Source organism: Coturnix japonica, chromosome 3 (genome assembly GCF_001577835.2).
Source record: "Coturnix japonica isolate 7356 chromosome 3, Coturnix japonica 2.1, whole genome shotgun sequence".
Taxonomy (NCBI): domain Eukaryota; kingdom Metazoa; phylum Chordata; class Aves; order Galliformes; family Phasianidae; genus Coturnix; species Coturnix japonica.
Genome location: NC_029518.1, coordinates 90123082 through 90142554, shown reverse-complemented (window position 1 = coordinate 90142554; position 19473 = coordinate 90123082). Strand labels below are relative to the sequence as shown.

General features: G+C 34.2%; 1 protein-coding gene across 1 annotated transcript in view; it reads left to right on the top strand.

Annotated features, from left to right (window-relative positions):
• The window catches only part of NBAS (NBAS subunit of NRZ tethering complex), a 142349-nt gene that overhangs the window by 99167 nt on the left and 23709 nt on the right, over nt 1-19473 (top strand). Inside the window, exons 47-49 of the mRNA XM_015859432.2 lie at nt 715-801; nt 3412-3607; nt 18754-18893. Coding sequence (XP_015714918.1) covers nt 715-801; nt 3412-3607; nt 18754-18893 — 423 coding nt within the window. The remainder of the gene's footprint in view (nt 1-714; nt 802-3411; nt 3608-18753; nt 18894-19473) is intronic.

The window sequence follows — 19473 nt, the reverse complement described above, 5'->3', positions numbered from 1 at the left end:
TTGGAGGTGAACACTGAATTCTGTATTGTTGAATACATGCTTAAAGTAGCATATAATCTGTGAGTAAAACTAATCATTAATTTTATTTGTTTCTGTTAGTAGCTGCCCCTTTTAATTAGGAAAAAAACAAGGCAGTGGTCTTTGTGGAATCTTGACACTATTATTTGTTTAATGAGCCATAGGATATTTTTATTTTATTTTACCATTTCAGTCAATAAAAGGAATACTAAGCATGTAATAAATACCAGCTTTATTCTTGTATGTTCATATTATAGATAACTGTAGTTTACTAGTAAAATTAAACTTTTTTTTTTTTTTTCGTTCTCTTTCAGCTGCTTTAAACAACAATCAGGATACATAAATATTTATATATATATTCATATGTATATATATTTAACATATTTAATAACAGAATAGCTTTAATAGGCTGATGAACAGTAGGGAAAATACATTTTATCTGTGGGTTTTTGAGTCATCCTCAGTAAACTAACTTGGGGAATGCTTGCCTGCCTTTCTTCTGTGCAGAGTTCCCAAACTCTAAGATTGGAAAAATTACTGTTTTCTATTTCAGTCCAGGAAGATATGAAAACAAGGTTACTAGTTAAGCAGGAAAAGTGGAAAACTTCCATAATTCACATATAATATAGACTTGGGTAGATTTAAGTATACCATTAAGGACCATTTTACAGTGACTTTTGTGTCTTCCTTTAACAGTGGAAATGATGATTCTACATCAGTCAAAGATCCACTTGGAATCCTAGAAGGCATTGTTTCTGCAGTACATGCCAGTGTTGAAAAAGGGTAAGAGATTATTATGTGGAGTCCTTTCTTAAGGCTTTGAGAGATAACTTGTAGGGATGCCTTCAAGATACGATATTGAGTATGGATTATTTTTCTTCAGGGATGTATATAATGAGTTTGCACTTAGTTTTCTAGGATTTTATTTTTAACATGCTATCACTTACAAAGCTCAAAATCTGAAGCCTGACAGAACCGTTTACTTGACCTTTTGGAAGAAAGAAGTCACTGAACGTAACATTTACCTAATAATACAATAACGGTGATTTGAGGAAATTAAGGTATTTCTGCCCTAACTCCATCTAGAAGTAGAACCCTGCTTTTGTTTCAGTTTATTAGATAGGCTATGTGGAAAAAAGTCACTTTTAGATACCTGAATTTAGATTTCATAACGTGGTGTATGTAGGGTATAGTGCCAAAAAGCAATTACACAAATGCTATGTAATGCTTCTCCTCTTCTGTGAGGAATTGTTCGTATGTCAACTTAAATAATGATTTGTCTGTCTTGTTCCATAGTATTTTTCTTAAAGACAAGAAAGAAAAAAGTCAGTTGTCATTTCTGTTTTATAAACTTAAGAATTTATATCTAATAAAAATAATTAAAAAGTAATAAAGCCCCATGCTCTTTGGTGGCCAACCAAAACAATTAAATTGTTCAGAGGCTCCTCCCCTGATGTTAAATTGTGTAAATATTGGATGCTGAAGAAGTCTATTGTCAAAATCTGCAATAAATCTAGTTCACAGTATTATAGTGTAGAATGAGAGAGTCAGTTCTAGTTATATTCTGAGATGCACATTCCAGAGTCCTTAGATATATGCTTCAAAATTTAACTGTCGAAACAATAAGCTGAAGTGAAAATCAGTGTAATTACAGGAGATTATTTACATTCTTTTAAGTCCTTGTTCTTATTTATCTTCCTAAAGCTTAGCTATTCAATTTCCAAAATATAAATATTCCCCTCAGGAAAGCGTATGTAAACAAACAAGTGTGAGCTCTGCAAAACACTGGAAATATTCAGACACTTCCTCTCAATTTCCAGATATTTTACAGTACAGTTTGAATGACATTCATTTGGCAGAGGCATATCAGATTTTACTGAATTTCTGCATTCAGCAGCGTCATTTAGGCAATATAAAAACTAAGTAAAATTGAGATCTGAATATCTAAGCTGTCAGTGTTTATTTCAGAGCTGCAAGACAGGATCAATTCATATTTTTCAGTCTGATGTTACTTTCCCGTCTGCCTTGTTAGGAGAAATAAGGGAACATTAGTTATAAATCACATTCCACCTGGAGCCATTTTCTTGATTTAAGTTAAATAAATAAGCTTTAGTTTGAAATTCTACTGAAAAATAGCACAATAGACTTTTACTGCTTAGTTACATGATAGTTTAGAGCCAATAAGGAACAGAATGAGTTACCGTGTCTGCAGTTGCTAGCAGGTTGGTTGAGTTGGTGGCAGTCAGTGTACTATAAAATGTACTTGAAAATTTAGAATGTATTCATTATAATAACCGTTTAGAAATTAAATTACATTATTAAGATATATTTGTTAATTATCTAAGTGATACACAAAATCTCTCGATGATCTCTAAGGTCCCTTCCAACCCGCATGAGACTATGATACTATGATATTGATTTATAACTTTTTAATAAGGATTGTGAACATTTTTCATTGTATTAGGACATGCATTGGTCCATCTAGCTAGAGATTATAGAAAAAGCAGCCAACAATTTGCTAGAGCCACTTACAATGCTCTTTTGTGTATGTAGAAAAATAAAGAAGGGATCTTTAAGGAAAATAAACAATATAGGTGAATATTAGATAATGTTGAAAACAAAAAAAAAAATATAAAAATGTCATACTCCAAAAAAAAAGTAATAAAAAAATGTGGTCAGGCTACATAAAGTACAGACGTCAATCAGGACCATTTCATCATATCATGATAGTATCATAGTCTCGTGCGGGTTGGAAGGGACCTTAGAGATCATCGTGTCCAACGCCCTGGGATTCGAGCCTCCTGTGTAGCAGAGCGGCACTTCTACCACTTGCGCCACAGGGTGGATTCAAACCCAGGGCCTCCGGTGTTGCAATACAGCATTCCTACCACTTTCGCCACCGGGGCACACGGGGGGACCATTTGCATTAGGTGTGATTTTTAAGTGCTGAAAATCAGGGCCATTGTGATGAAATTGGCAGTCAAGGTAGTGTGGGGATGACGCATAACTGGATAGATGAGTTTTGTGATGTTTACAAGGTTATTTGAATTAAATATATATATATATATCTTCTAACACTTAGCTGCAGAAACCTGATATGAGGTCTAATTTGTCTGCAGTCTTTCAGAGGTGAGCTCTTCAGAGGCATACTCCTTCTGAGTAGACATCTAAAAGAAGCAATCTTACTGCTCGTGGTATTCTCTGTACTTGCATATAGCAATTCTGAGGAATCCCACTTTCACACCAGTTCACCTGAGTTCTGCTTCTGTTTAACACAAAGATGACACCTCTGATAAAGTTTGAAATGTATTGAACAAAGCTGTTAAGAACTTTGAAAATACATGTAGGTAATATTTTGATCAGGGTGTTTAACATAGTATTGTTTGATTACAGGGAGAAACTAGTTTCTTCAGAGGATCTGTTGGAGTGGCTGAGACCTTTCTGTGGTGATGACTCTTTACCAGTGAAGCCTCGCATCAAAGTTCTGCAAATTCTGGAACAAGACTTCCACCTCAGTGATGAAGACAGCAAACTGCTTGTGTACTTCAGGACACAAGCTGTTCTCAGAGCTTGCTGGCCTGAAACAAAGGTATTAAAATTAACTGCTACAGATGATAGCATGAGACATAGCGATACAGGGATTATATGGTGAAATTTGAGTTTGTGGTCTGTGGTTGTCACTATGGGCACTAATCTCATTTTCCTTTTGAATCGGGATTATAGTAAATTGTGATTCTTTGAGAAACAAAATTGTTAACAGAATCCTCAGCTTTTGTTTAGGAGCAGGGGTAAGTAGTAGAAAACTTGATTAATGATTTTTTTGTATAGCATGCATTTGATTTCCTTTTTTTTTTTCTTTTCTTTTTTAACATTCTTTCTTTTCAGACTACCGCTTGTCACTTTTACTTTATTCTTTATCATTTACTTGGTGTGACATTGCAATCAGAATTTCTTTTTTTTCTGAACTCTCTAAGTTTTATACCATGAATCTGTAGTTGGAACATCAAGGACATTCTCAAATGGAAGGAGCTGATTGATAGCGAATACCTTTGATCATAGTTGGAATGTGCTGTTGTCTCTTTGAAGAAGCAGCACCTAAGGCAGTTTTTTTTTCTTAGAACAGCTCATACTTTAAAACTGTCCCAAGTGTGATTTTTAAAGTCTTTTTTGGAGCAAAGTAAGGGAAAACAAAGTGAAATTATTGCTGAAAGAACTTGTTATAATCTGGTTATTATTTGTTCTTCACAAAGAGACATAGCACTTCTAACCCCAGCTTTCAAGTTTAAGACAGACTGATTTTCCTTCTGAATTAACAGATTAGAAAATTCTGAGTTTTGATTTTTATTTGTTTTTTTTAGCATATGTAAAATCTGCATTAGTGAAGATCTTAGAGTTTATTAAAGTTTTCAGGAGTTAAAATTACAAAATCACAACATTGCAGGGATTGGAAAGGATCTCAAGAGATGGAGTCCAACCTCCTTGCTGAAGCAGGTTCCCTATAATAGGTCGCATCCAGATGGGTGTTGAGTATCTCTATAGAAGGAGATTCCATAACCTGTCTGGGCAGCCTGCTCCAGTGTGTGAAGCAGAACACTGAAAATTGATTATTATTCAAAATAACATTCTTTTTTTTTAATGTATGATTCTTTTTTAACTGCTACATTTCACTACTCATTTTGGTAAAGTGCTTATTATGGAAGTGTGTAGTGTTAGAGGGTTCTACATTTAGTCTTCCAGGTTATGTGAAAATCGAGTAAATGCTGAATGGGAAGAAATACTCTTATCTTTGAGGCTTGTGCTATTTTGAAATCATAGGAGTATCAGTTGATGCATTTAGAATTATTCAGAAGCAGGGTTAATCTTCCTCCATTTCCTGAAAGCCTTTCTTCTTCCACCTCCAGTGCTGAAGCCTTGTGGAACTAAAATTGAACATTTATAATACTTAGAAAGATAAAATAAAATCTGTGCTCAAAAGCATTTTGTATTAATTTTAAACAAAAGTATTATCTCAGTTTTGACTTGCTCTACTAAGACCTTCCAAAGGAATAATCATCATCATAGTCTTTGAGAAAATGCTTATCTCTTGACTCCTTTAGAAATTACTTTTTCTCTTGCATTGAAAAATACCAGCACTTAACTCTTCAACAACATTGCATGTGTATGCCTGATTGGATTCTTTATCTTCAGTTTGCTTCTGTTGTTAGTATGCAGTGTCCCCATGTCAACATTTTTTTTTGCCTATGACCCATTTTCCAATTCAAAAGCATTTCAAGTCTAAAATGTTAAACTAAAATATGTTTTAAAAAATAAAAACAGACAGATAGTAGCTTTCAACCGTGGCTGTAGAAGAAGAGAAAAAAGAAACCTGTATTTGACAGAAACCTTTTGAGATTCATTACACTTAAGAATCATGTAAGGTACCAGATTGCTTTTATTTTCTCCCATAATCTGATAGGTCAAAACGTCTATAACTTCGCAACACAAAACTTGCATTAATTTTGTCTCATATCATGTTAGGAATTAAATTAGGAATCAAATGGATTGCATATGCCACTGGCTAATTCTGCCCACCATGACCACTAAGGCTCTCTCAGCAGAGGTGCTCCCCCGCATGATGGTCCCCACTTGTGCTATGGTATGGGACTGTGCTTTCCCAGGTGCAAGACATGTGTATCTTTACTAAACCCTGTGCAATTCTTGTAGACTCTTGTCTTCTAGCCAACTTAGGCCTCCCTATGTAATATGTTAGTAACTTCTATTTTCTAAATGGTGGATTCTCCATTTAGTTTTCAGCAGCAAAACACACATGGTTTTGTTGAGGGAGGGAATCTGTGCTGATTATAAGCAACATTCTGTTATGTCATGGCACAGAGAAGTTTATCACTTCAGTGATCTACTCTTTTGCTGATGTGAATAAGAAGATATTGCAATAAGCTGTGTAGTAAAAAGCATAAGGACTGTGCTAGTTAAACCTTTTAGAGGTAATTATATACAAATGAGCCTGTGATACTGTAATATAAAATTCTATGTGTATGGTATATAGCTAAGTTCAAAAATAGTTTCTCTGCTTTGCAGTAGTGAAAGCTGTGCTTACGGGTACATACATCAAAATAATTGTTTTTTCACTGCAGTTCCTGCTGCAGATTACAATTAAGAGGGCCCTGTTGTAACGTATTTAAAAAAAAACTCTAATTTTCTTGTCAGCTCAAGCTAAATGTCATGGATGTGATCTCTTTGCTTTGAATGAATATTTTGTGATAGGTAGCTAGCCTGCAAATTAGATGAATTGGTTCATCTGTTAAGTACTGGTAACCAAAGTTCAGAACTCTTCATTTATGTCCAAGAAAACAAGTGAATGATTCACTACTTAATTTTTTGTCTCATCTATTCAGCTGATGTCAAGCACTAGTCCTCAGGTTGGTGTTAGAAGAAAATATGACATTATTTGAGTTAATTTGATTTGTTTATTCTGTGAATTAGCAAACAGAAGGTAGGATATTGTTTTCGCTGTGTTTTTGCTAGATACATTTCATGTTCCTTTGTGATATGTTAGTAAAACTCCAGAATTCAGTAATTAAGTGAATGCTGAAAAATCAAGAGAGATTGTTATCCAGACAGCTTTTCATTACACAGGTTAATACTTCAGGTTAGGTGACCTTCAAGAAGCACCCTTGTGGAACTCTATTAAATTTCTGGGTTATTCTCGATAACCCAGTCAAACGTAGACATGAGGAATTACATCTTTCAGAAGCGTGCTGCTATGTCAGTTCATTTTTGTGTGTGTGCATCTATGTGTAGGTATCTGTTTCTCTAATGTCACTCCACCTTTTTTCGTTTGGTCACCTTTTCTCATCCAGCAAAGTAGAGAAAAACTCAATGACATTCATTAGAAAAAGGTGGGGAAAACATGTGGATGTTAATTTTAGCTAGTAGAGAAATGCATCTAATGGTTTTGTTAATGGAGTTAAATTTGTAATGTTTCAAAAAAGTACTCATGATCTTTCTTCCAGACTGATCTACCCATACTTGCTTGGCATTTCTTCCATTTTTCTAGACAATCCTCTTTTCCTTTCCCATTCCCTGGTACAAATAGGGATACTAAGTATTGTAAAGGATGAATGTGGATTCCTATTGAGTAAAGATAAGTAAAATGATATTGCAGTGTTAAATTACCAGAAAATGTGTGAAAGCCACCCTCAGAGTGTCTGCTAATCCTCTTAGTGAGGCTTCGCATACATCAAAGAGGGCCTTAATATTTAATTATGCTCTAGGTGCTCTAAGTAGTGGTGCCACAAATCAATGTGCTTCTGGGAAACAGGCCAGCTCTTACAAAATTAAAAATGTACTTCATGGAAGCAGCTACCTATCAAACAGTCAGAAACACAGCAATTTCCAGTTCTCTAATGATAAGTTAACAAAATTAAAAATTCAGTGGCCCTCATTTTTCAAAGGCTTGAGAGTCTTTAATTCACATTCCAGAAGCAACCTATCCTCCTGGAGGGAGGAGGCATGCGTTGTTTTAATCCCCTTGATGAATTTTATCTGAGCTCTTCAGGTTCTGTAATTTTCTAGTTAACTGACGCATGAAAAATACGGGTCAAAATGCTGACTTTTTTTGTACATTACAAAAAAAAATTTTGGGGGGGAGGAGAAAATGTAGGTTAAGATGTTTACTTCGAAGTTTAGCTTCATCAATCTAAGATGGGAAGTTATTTGTTTTCATATAATGATAAAAAAAAATCTAGTCTGTAATGACTTGCAGCAAGGTAAAATACCAACAAGCACTGTGTGTGTGTACTTTGTGTTTTCTGCAGTGTCCAGTTAGGGAGAATAAGTTACAGAAACAAGAGTTAGAGCTTTTCCCCAGGAAGTTGAAGGCATTAACAAAGGTTCCATAGGTGAAACAAGTGTTAGTTTAAGACAAGAAGTTAACAACTGGGAAGCTTCTGTAAGACACACCTTGTCTTTAAAGGATTGTTTAATTATTATGCAAATTGAAAATGTAATTACTGTTTGCACGCTACTTAAATGCAAATAGCTTTGTCATTTAGAGAAGGTAATCTCTTACCCTTCATATTGTTACTGGCATTTATTCCATGATCTTGTGGGCTTGGAGAGGTGCTGAGGTCTGGGTATTATTAAAAATCGAAAAAAAATTCTAATACAAATTTGAGATGGTAATTTTAGGACTCGTTATCTCTTATTTTTAAAATATAGCTTTGGAAAATTACTAGATTCATGTGTACGTTCCCAATCGTACCTGTGCTATTTACTGAGGTAGGCAATTTATGTATGTTAGATGCAGTTCTTCTGTGTCTCAGCAACCTTTCTAATGTATACATTTACATAATGACTTCCTGAGAACTTCTATATAGCTGTCAAACTCTGTCAAACTTCCTCTATTTTTTTTCTTTTCTTTTTTTTTTTCTGGCTCTCTTCCCTGGTTTATCAGAAATATGTATCTATCTGCATAGAACTCCATGACTTCATAGAGAAGAAATTCAATAGAAATAGCAGATTTTCAGCATTTACCCATTGCATGTACTTGTGTCAATTTAATTTGAACATGACAATATGGAAAGCAGCCTGAGATGTAAGAACTCCCAAGTCATTTTGCTGAAGGCATTTATCAACTTTCAGATGACTGTGACCTTCAGTTAGCTTGAGCTGGCAAAGTACAAAGTACTGTTTAATCCGTAGCCATCGTTTATTTGTAAAACATGCTTAATTAGAGGAAGAATTTATAATCCAATCATCTTTGAGTAAATTTATTAAGATGTTTATAATTCTAGAGACATTGTTTCTCTATTAAAAATGCATTAAAATTAGGTTTAATAAATTAACTTCAAGTTTTAATCGATATTTTAAAACACTAATTTCCATTTCTTGAAGATGCAGTTTTTCCATATGACAACATGTAAAATGTTTATGGGGAACATAAACTGTGGTGTATATGATTGATTAAATACTTTAGAATGCAAATGAATCATTTTCTATTAACTGCACAAATAAAATGGTTAAGACAAATTGAAAAGACAAACAGCATTACTTGAGTGAATGTGATGGTTTCCTATGCAAGACTTGAATAGAATGATTATGTGGCTGCTGCGGTTGCTTTAAAGGAGGATAAACAGGCCCTGGAGTTGGTCCATGTAAGGTAATTCACTTTCTGTGACAGTTCTTTAGTAGTGAAGGTATAAATGGAAAATGTTTTTTTTTAAAAGAAGCATAGTGTGCTTTAATCTTTATTTTACAAAAATTAAGAGCTCATTAGTGACATATTCTTAGTTCTTATTTTGTGGCAGAGAAATATGTGGGTGAACTGTACTGCAGCCTTATTTTGTCACTTGCTAAAGTTGTGGCATTGAAGGCAGAAAATTCTGGCACAGTGGAAGGATTTCTGCTTCTTTGTGATATTATAGGTAATGTTATCCTATGACTGTTCTCTCCATCCAGTCCCACTGTGATATGTAGTATACATCCTGAAATGAAATAGTTTGAAAAGAAATGTGATATCCTTGTGGAAATTAATGGTACATGCTTATGAATCCAGGCATTGTAATTACCATTTTGAATTCATCTGTATGTTATCCAAAAGTCATTGAATTTCTCATGTTCCTGTTTTGATGACGCACTGCCCTGAAAGCATCAATTAATTTATGTAAGCAAAGAAGTAGTCGTAAAATTATCAGAAACTCTACCTTCATCATTTGATCCTGAACTTTGTTTTTCCTGCTAGCAGATAAAATTCTTCATTGGTTTCCATTCAGAGATGATAAAAGTCTTGAGGTATGAACTGTAAAACTGTTTCTCTTTAGGCCTTATTTTATCAATATTTTATATTGATATATTAATAACTGTTGAAGTCATACTTTTTTTAAGGGGCCTCATTTGGTCAAACATCATTATGGTTGACTTTGTTTAGATCTGTGAACTATTATCTGAGGAGGCCCTGTCAGCTATTCATTGAATAGTGGTTGGTAGGCATTTCTAGTAGTTCATATTCATTAGAAGCATGAGACTTTTTTTATTTAAGTAACTACTTCATGTTTGTCTTATTTGATACTTTGATACATTATGTATGTAAGCACTAATCCTTTTTGATATTTAAAATGTGTGTAGCTATTAGGGCTTTTTTTTTTTTTTTTTTTCTTTCTAAAAATTCAAGTTTTGGGTAGGTATCACTGCAACATTCCATATTAATATGCCATTTTTATTTCTTGTTTGTTCGTTTTTTCCCCTTTATGTAGTATTATAAATCTAAATATATTGTTTCTGTTCCTACGCAAGAGGTTACCTATAACTACAGTGACTGCTGTGACAATGACTACATCAAACTGAAAAGCACCAGTTATAGCGCTTACGTAACTTCATCTTGTATGACAGTTTTATGATGCTATCTAGTTTTTCAAATGAGTTCTATGGTTGTAAAAGACTTACTCATTTATTAATTTATATAAAATTTTATATATATATATATATATATATATATATATATATATATATATATATATATAAATTTAAAATTTGTACAGCTTAAATAATTTTGTGGTATCTGTCCACTTTTCTCTTTAAGTGTTCTTTGTCCAAGTCGTAAACATGGGTAAATGGTAGAGGAATCTTGCATTACTGTCTTTTTAAATTTTTTTTAAATAGATACTGACTCCAACTTAATGTCATGTTTCAGTGTCAACAGCCCACTATTCCTAGAGGCGAGTGTTTTAATTTAATGTGAGTTATTCTTCGTAAAAATACCTGTTTTAACTTGTCAGTTTAGGCTACATGCAGGACAGGATTTTGAAAGTTTAATTTTGTAAAGTGTTTTTGTAAACACTTTACAAATTTTGTAAATTTGTAAAGTTTTTGTTTACATGAAAACAGTCTTAACATAATTTTTCCTCAATTAGCAAGAACGGCAGACTGATTTATTGAGTTGGAAGCTATACATACAGTCGAAAACTGGGAACTTGTGCATGCACTGCTTCTTAATGTTAGTGATAATCAGAAAATGTAAACTGAAGAGACACTTGGCATAATGGAGAGAAATTGCTGATGCTAATTTAACAGCTTAAATGTAAAAGTAATATTTAAAGATTAAAATCTTGTTTAAAATTTTGCATCTCCTATCTATCACCTTTTATGTTTTAAATGAAGAGTATCTTTATACCTTGGTTATGAAGATGAAACAGTGATTGATAACTGGTGCTTACAGCTAAAATGACTTGCATCTTTTTAACTCCCTTGTGTAATATAGTTTTAGCAGTGCTATATAGACTCCAGTTTTTACATATTAACTGACACCAAGTCAGTGCATATTTTAAACCACATGTATGTTAATAATGTCTTGTTCAATGTTGGCTTGCTAGCTATATACTTCTTTTCATATTCTTTTTCATTGTTCATTGTTATCTTTCTTTCTCTCTCCCCTTTCTTTCAATATTTATGTGTAGGTTTCAGAGGTTTACTTTCTGCTGAAATGTATTTGCAGATTATGACACAATCTCCTGCAGAATATAAATGAATGAATTTTATTTACTACACAAGTTATACATTTTTATGAGTTAGGCAGTGCACTTGTGTTTACTGAATCTGTATGTGTTTCTTAGCAATTCATACCAAACAGATAAGGAATTAAACAGTATATGAATCAGTTTGTCAGAAAGAAAGTTCCTGGGTGTTTCTTTTGCCTGACAGGAAAATGTGGGTGAAGCAAAGATGTGAAATTTTCCATACAGAAAAAACTGCACCTGTTGAGATTTGTTGTTGTTTGCTAAACGTGAGATGCCATTTTGTCAGACTACCTTACTCCTGCCGTTTGCCACGTGGCAAGAAAATGTAATGGGGTGTTGGTGGGAAGGTTCAGCTTCTGCTGCCATTACACCAAATCCACTTCTGACATTGCGGACCTACATAACTAAATAGGAGATGTTACATTTGGAACAGTTCTTATAGAAACTCAAAGCAGATGCAGATTATAAGGTATCTAATTTCAACTCCATTTTGTTTCTCAGTTCAAGGAAAGAGAATTCAAAGGCCTGATTTTTCTTTCCCTCAGTTGACAATCGTTGCTAACAGAGTTTGAAATCGTGGCCATTTCGGTACTGACTTACTAATTAGAGTTCAATAGCATCGAATTTGGTTATATATGAGATAAGTCAATAGAACCAGAGAGTGGATTAAATGTCCAAAATACTTTAAAAACAAACAAACAAGGAGCTCCTGGGCTGTTCAATTTGTATGGGGTAAAATGTTTGACTTGGTCATACTGTTTGCTAGCTGATCTCAGTGGGCATATTGCTCAAATTAGCCCTCGGCTGTTGAGCAAGGTATTTGCACGTAGTCTCCCATTAGTTCCCGAATGTCTGCTTTGAGGCAGACTATAACCGGTATTGTGATTGTGGAGCCTTGAAGTTGACCCTCAGCTGCTGAGCACAGGCTTTGAATGAGATGGTCATACTGAAAGACTGAGGAGGTGAATGCAGGGTGAGCATGCTGTCACAGTGTGCCAGTACATAAACAGGTCAGTGCAGGTTCAGATCAGGGTCCAATCTAGCCTATTCTAAATACCACAAGGGCTGAAAAGCAGACATGAAATAAAAAAGGGAGCATACATTTGAAACTTAACTCAGTACTCTCCTCATCTCTGGGTAGTCAGGGGAAGTTAATTAGTAACAGGAAGAAGCAGCAGCTCTATGTATTGACAAGCACTACATAAAATATTTCCCACAGGTAGGTGGAGATGATTTACCATGAAAATACTTAACTGAAAGCTGTTGTTTTGTTTACAAATCAAACTTGTTTTCTGAAATTAAAGCAAAACAAAACAAAACACTGTGTGTTTTAGAAAGCATTCTTGCTTAAACAGATGATTTTAGTGCAAAATTATTGGATAAAGTTATTCATATAGGTTAGTGTATTGTTCATTAAAATGTTGCATCTAGATTGAGGTGAAATAGTAGTAAGTACTTCCCTGGTTTTCCTCCTCTGAGGAATCCCTGAATTCCATTGACATGCAAAGAAAGATGGCTGGCTAGTTTATTCTTTTTCAACCTTTTAACCTCTTCTATCTGACCATATGCCGTGTCTTCTAACCTGCCGTTAATCAGCTAGTGTAAACTGTTTATTCTCATGCTTTCAGCAGTGTTTTCATGATTGCTCTTGCACACTAGTAGGCAGGAAGGAAAAATAACATGGTGGATGAATCTCCACCTCTTGCTACTTTTCTTAGTCTGATTCTGTTGTCTCTGAAGATTTTACTCTCAATCACAGCCTAAAATATTTCTTTTTAAAGACGCCCTGGCTTAGAAATAATGAAATGCTGATAGTGTGCTGGGGCCAGCATCACTTACAGTTTTGCTTTTAAAAGCATTGACTGTTGCTTTGGCATACAAAGGTTTAGAATAAGGTGTTTCGATAAGTTCTTGTTTTCTTTTAAAGTGTCTGGTATTCTGGTTGATAGCGGATGTCTCTCATCTTCACTCTGAAGCAAGTGAAATAAAAAATGGCCTTTTAATGCTCCTCATCGTACCTTTGCAGGAAAAGTAGTTTTCTGATTTCAGGAAGTGTTGTACACTTTTGCCCATTTTTTACTGGCAATTTTTAACATTTGTTTTCATATTCATGTTCTATACATGCATATATGTATTTTTATACATACATATATGTATTTTTTCATATAGCGTGTGTCTGTGTGTTTGCACACACTTTTACATGTCTATTTAACTTAGTTGGGAACTTCACTTCATAGGATTGTAGAATGATTTTGGTTGGAAGGGACCTTAAAGAGCATCCCTTTAGAACCTCACTGTCATGGGCAGGGTTGCCAAACTCAATATCAACTTACCCAGGACCCTATCCAGCCTGGCTTTGAACACCTTCAGGAATAGGTCAACAGTATATAGATGCTAATCATTACATTACAGAATTCTATCAGATTGTTATCAGTCAGTGTCCTTCCTAATGATTGTAAGCAAATAGCATCAGCTTTCCTGATCTTGAATCCAAGTAAAATCTTCAGTGTCAGATCTGCTTATTATCTTAAAATGCAGTATAGGTGAAGCCTCTACCACTATAGCCTGTAGTGGAGGGCATAAATAAAAACTTAATGCATTTTACAAGGGTGTCCAAACAAATTCAGAATATAGTGTAGCAGAAAGGAACTACTCAAATGTATATTTAATGTTTCTGTTTTTAATCGCATATTAATTCAAACAGACTACAGTGATGAACAGGAACTTATTTTGAGATATTTACAGTCTGCTGGATATAATAAAATGAACTTTATAGTCATGTAAATCAGTAGGTTTTTAGTTGTGGCTCTTGGAAACCATGGATATCTTTGCTTTTAATACCGGGAGTTGATTTTAAGCACAAATGCAGGTCTTCTCAAAATACAAATACTTACTGTGAAGGAAAATATTTTTCTGATTTTCACAGCTCAGTTCTTTGGTTACAGACATCCTTCAATTATTTCCTTAGAACGTTAGTACTGGATAAAACCTATTGATGAAAACCATAGCTTTGTCATGCTTAAGGAAGGAAAAAAGTAATATCCTAAGCAGAATTTGTTGCAAAGAATGAAGCGGAGGTATATCTGCTTCAGTTTTCCTGTTCAACATTCTAATATGTAAACACGCAGCTTATTATTGATTTAACTTGGGGAAGGAGAGGATTGGATTGAGTGGTTGGTTGGTGGATTTTTTTATTAGCACATCCATTTTCTTAAACAAAACAGTCTCTAGGTCACCATTCAGCTTGGTTGGTGTCAGTTCAAATCATGCAGTTTAAGCAATAAAGCATTCTACAACTCTATCAGATGTCTGTCCTTTAGGATTAGGAGAACAATATATAGTGGATACTTATGCCTCTGGGACACAATTTAGATACAGCAACATGCACTATTACTGTAAATACTCATTTAAACTAACTTCAGTTTCGAAAGCAAGATAATGTACTGAACTAAACAGCCAAACCTGTGGACTGCTCTGCCAGAAATTATCTTAATCAGTGATGTGTGTTGTCCCACTGCTTTATTTAACCTTATCTTTCTTCATTGTGTCATCAAAAGTTTCTTAAAGCTGGTAGAACAAACTTGTGAGGCAGCTTTTCATATTTGCACGCTTTTGTGTATGTCATGCATAATGAATCTATACAAAGCAGTGATAAATATATGGAAAATGAAGGAAAACTTTGTGTATTGAGAGGGAGAAAATTTTCAATGTGTGGGACATCTGATAGATTGAAGCTACAAGGGAAGAAAGCTAGATAAGTGTTCAGAAGACTTTTCTCAGGCAGAAAACTAGAAAAGTTTGATCTTTTTAGAGGAGGTATTTTAAGTTCATGATTTTTTATTTTTTTTTTTTTCCAATACTGGATATAAGAAATGTGCATTCCAGAATTATTCAGTGTGCCTGGAGTCAGATAAAGTTTTTGCTGAGGTTATCTAATGTATAATAGGGAAAAAAAGAAAAAAAAAAAAAAAAAAAAAAAAAAAAAAAAAAGCAATAAAAGCACTTATACCCACATATACTTCACATTTTATGTATAAAAGAAAGTGTTTTAAAAGCTTCTAGGAATTTTCTTTTATGAAATGTCCTACAAGCAAGGTGAGTTCAGAACTAAGATACCGTGGCCAGCTGATTGATAAATAACAAAAGTCCAGCAAAAGTAAATAAATAATATATATGTATATAATCATTGTGAAGTGCTTTCTTATGGTTTGCAGGTTAGAGTAAGTTGAAGACTTTCCCTGTGGGAGAATGAATGATTGCATGTACACTATCTCAAATCTCGTGAATCTGCTGCTAATAATAAGACCATAATCACCTGAGGAAAAACAGTGGTTTTAATGGCTAAAGCTGCATGATTCAATGTAGTGTATAAGGTATCATGTGCATTGTTTCTAAAATTAATTCCCCTAATTGACTTTCCCTTTGTGGAGAAACATAATGCCAGCTTTGTTACATTGCCAAAGAGAAGGCACAAAACTGAGGGAAGTCTAGTCAACAATGGAAAACTCTGTTACTGAAACTGAAAACCCTGCTTTCGTTTTCCACTCATTTCTCTTTAATATTCTTTATGGATTATCTGAATTTCAAGTGTACCCTTTGCTACCTTGCTGTAAGTGTCATTAATCTGTTTAGTGACAGATTCTTCTTTCCGGGCCTTTGTACTACAAGGGTTCTGAGCCTTTCGTGGCAGGTTATCTGTATGTAACCTTTGAATGTTTTAGATTTTTTAATTGAAAAGTCGAGGGATAGCATTTATAGCATACTATTACCATGGTTCTGAAAATTACTATACTACTAGAAATGCAGCGCGTTGTTGTGTTACAGGCTTTATAGTCATCTGAATTCCTCATTCAGAGTCACTGAAAAGAGAATGTTCAGTTTAAATGGAATTTTTAATGTCTCTGCTGTTTTGCTGTGCTATTACAAGGTGACAGGCTTAACTGTAACCTTGGCAACTTTATTTCAGCTAGCTTTTGCTCTTTTAAGATGAATTTTCAGCCTCTTAACGCAGAGCATGCTCTCTTAGTTGTGTAAAGTGTCTGCTTCCTCTGTTCCTCTGTTGTGTCTGTGTATATGTGTAGCTTGCTCCAAAATAATGCTTCCTATTTATTTATGTGGAAACTAAAACAGATACAAAGAGCACAGTGACACTGTTTAATAGAATAAATTCACAGCTACAAAACACTGTTTTTCAGCATGGTCACCACTATTAGCTATGCATTTTTGCCAGCAATAAGCAAGAGCCTGCATACTGTGCTTGTAAGAATCGGCAGCAGAAGAGATGACCACTGTCACTGTTGCCACCGCTGAAACTCACCACCCACCACCTCACTGTGCTCACATCCACTGTTTGGTCTCCATAAAAGCTCAGCAAGCATTGATGAAGGTTAATGAGTGTCATTTATTTCTGCATGGAGAAATTCTGTGACACACCTTTGTTTCATCCACACTTCCATGTCAGATGCCATTTTGTCAGAGTGCCCCTCTGAGTACTGTGATCTGCTCTCTATTGCCAATGGCTCCATTTCTGAGACAGCTCATCTCGTATTTTCATACTGATACTTTCTGTGCCATTTTTATTCTTATATCTATCATTGTAAAGATTTAACATTCAGTCTGTGTTCTGAAGTAACATGCTACTTGCTTCAGTATCCTAAAATGTACTCAGTGGACCATCTGTAGTGCCATCTCTTTGATCTAAAAGCTCTGAAAAAGGAATTTGAGGACAGATGAATCCATATGAGAGATTCTGTTGTCTAATTAGTAAGTAATTTGCTAAGTTGCTAAATATTTTTGATCCTTAGAAATCAGGATATTTTACATCCCTTTTACCCTTTCCTGTTCTCCCTTCTCTTTTCAGCCTTGTAATTTAAATATTGAGTATAGTTATGTTTCATCTGGGGAAGTATAGATGGAATTGAGGGCTATTATAATTGGGTGACATATGTCTGCTGTCTAAAACATTTTAGTATGCGGTACTTTCAGACATACCCTGGAGAAAGAAGTAAAGTTTTCAGCACAAAATATTTTAAAGTCATAAGTTTATTCAGGCAACTCAATAAATGCATCAGGAATCTTTGTTTTCTAACCTCTTTTGAAAAACGCATCCTTGATATATCAGAGTCACTTTGAGAAGATGGGAATAAAAACTTCAGTCTTTTAAAGTGGCTGTAGAATGAAGGAAAACTTCACCCATGTTTGAACTCTTAGAAATACTTGGGCTAAAACAAAAATTTTAACATTTAATGGTATGTATCTTCAGCTGAATTGTAAGTTAATACCAAGGTGGTTTATATATTCTGAAAGTTTTCAAAGTTTGGAGGAAAAAAATCAGTGTTAGAATGTATTAATAGCAGAAAGAAAGCAACTCTGTTATTGCAACAAATTGCTTTTTTAAATATAAGAACTTATATGTGTCAGGCAGACAATAGGTATTCCATTTTTGAAAGCCAAAAGGTGTAACACTAAAACTTTGAAATATAAGCTGCTTCTCATTTAGTATCAAGTTGGTTCTCATTTACAGCAACCTTTCTTCAACACTCAGACCTTTTACCTTGCTTTTATTTTTAATTTTAACTCTATGCAAACTGCAGTCAGTAATAATCTGCAATAGAACCTGTTATCAGCTGAAGACTTCAAATTTTGACAGTAGTTGCATATTTTGAACATGGATGGATACTTTTCATGAGGCAGAGTTGTCTGTAGGCTGGGATTTTTGTCTTTCTTAAGTTTAAATACCTGTACAGATAAATACTGCAGTGCTTGTCAGCAAAAGTTCTTCATCAAGAAAATGAATTTAAAGTAGACTTCCAATACTCCTTCTGAGACTAAAGATTAGATGATGCAAACTGAAATAAAACCATTGAATTCTCATAGATAAATGAGAGTAATATATTAAAGAAGTACTGGACGTGCACATTACATAAAACTGTGTATATAGTAAGAGAAAAGGAAATTTAAGCATTTCTTTTACAAAGATGTAGGACTCTTGAGAACTAATCAGTGAATATACTTTAGAGGTGTTATTCTAAGAATGTGTGTCTAAGTCATTTCCCATTGTTTATTTGCCTTACTGTTTTACTTGCATGTAAATGAACAAAAGAGGTAAGAAAATGGCTTTCTGTGAAGACTTTGCCTGTGTTCCTGCATTATTTTACAGCATTGATGTCCTTCACAGATAGCTTATTGCTTTTAAATTCTTAATTTTAAAATGTTTTACTTTCAGGTAGAGATAACAGATATTGAAAGTGAAGAAAAAAGGAGTGAACTCTTCCTGAGACTTCTGGAATCTAGTCACAAACCATCTGAATTTCAGCACTTGGTTTTACTCCTTCAAGCTTGGCCACCTATGGAAATGAGCAGCAGGTGAGAATTTCTTCAAACAAAAGAAGCCCTAAATTTTGTTGCTTAGTAATACTACATATCTTTCAGTCAGTGAATTAAAAAATGGTTAAGAGGAGTATGACCCTTTGAAATAACAGGTATATACCTTCTATTAGAAAGCAATTCAGTTCCACTTTATTTAAAGTTATAAAGATTATGCTCTACAGAAAAGTTCAGAAAGCTGATGTTCAGATGTGACCAGCAGTAGAATTTGTATGAGGATAATGATACTAAGCAGTGTTGTATCATATCTCTCTTTTCTTTATTTGTTATATGTTACTTTTTTTGTCTCTGGAAAAAAAAAATAAATAAGAAAAGAAAAAAAAATAATCCATAAGTAAAGAATGTATGTTAGGACAGACATAGCTGGAAGTTACTGATCCACCAGTTCAATTGATCATTATTTGAAATTTCAGCACCTCACCTATCAAAATGGGTAATTTATTAAAATAGTTCATTTGAAACATCTAGGCTATAATTTTTGCTGCACATTTTTAAAAGTGATGCTGACTTCTAGGATACAATAATTTTTATGATCCTATGTTAAAATGTAGGGACAACA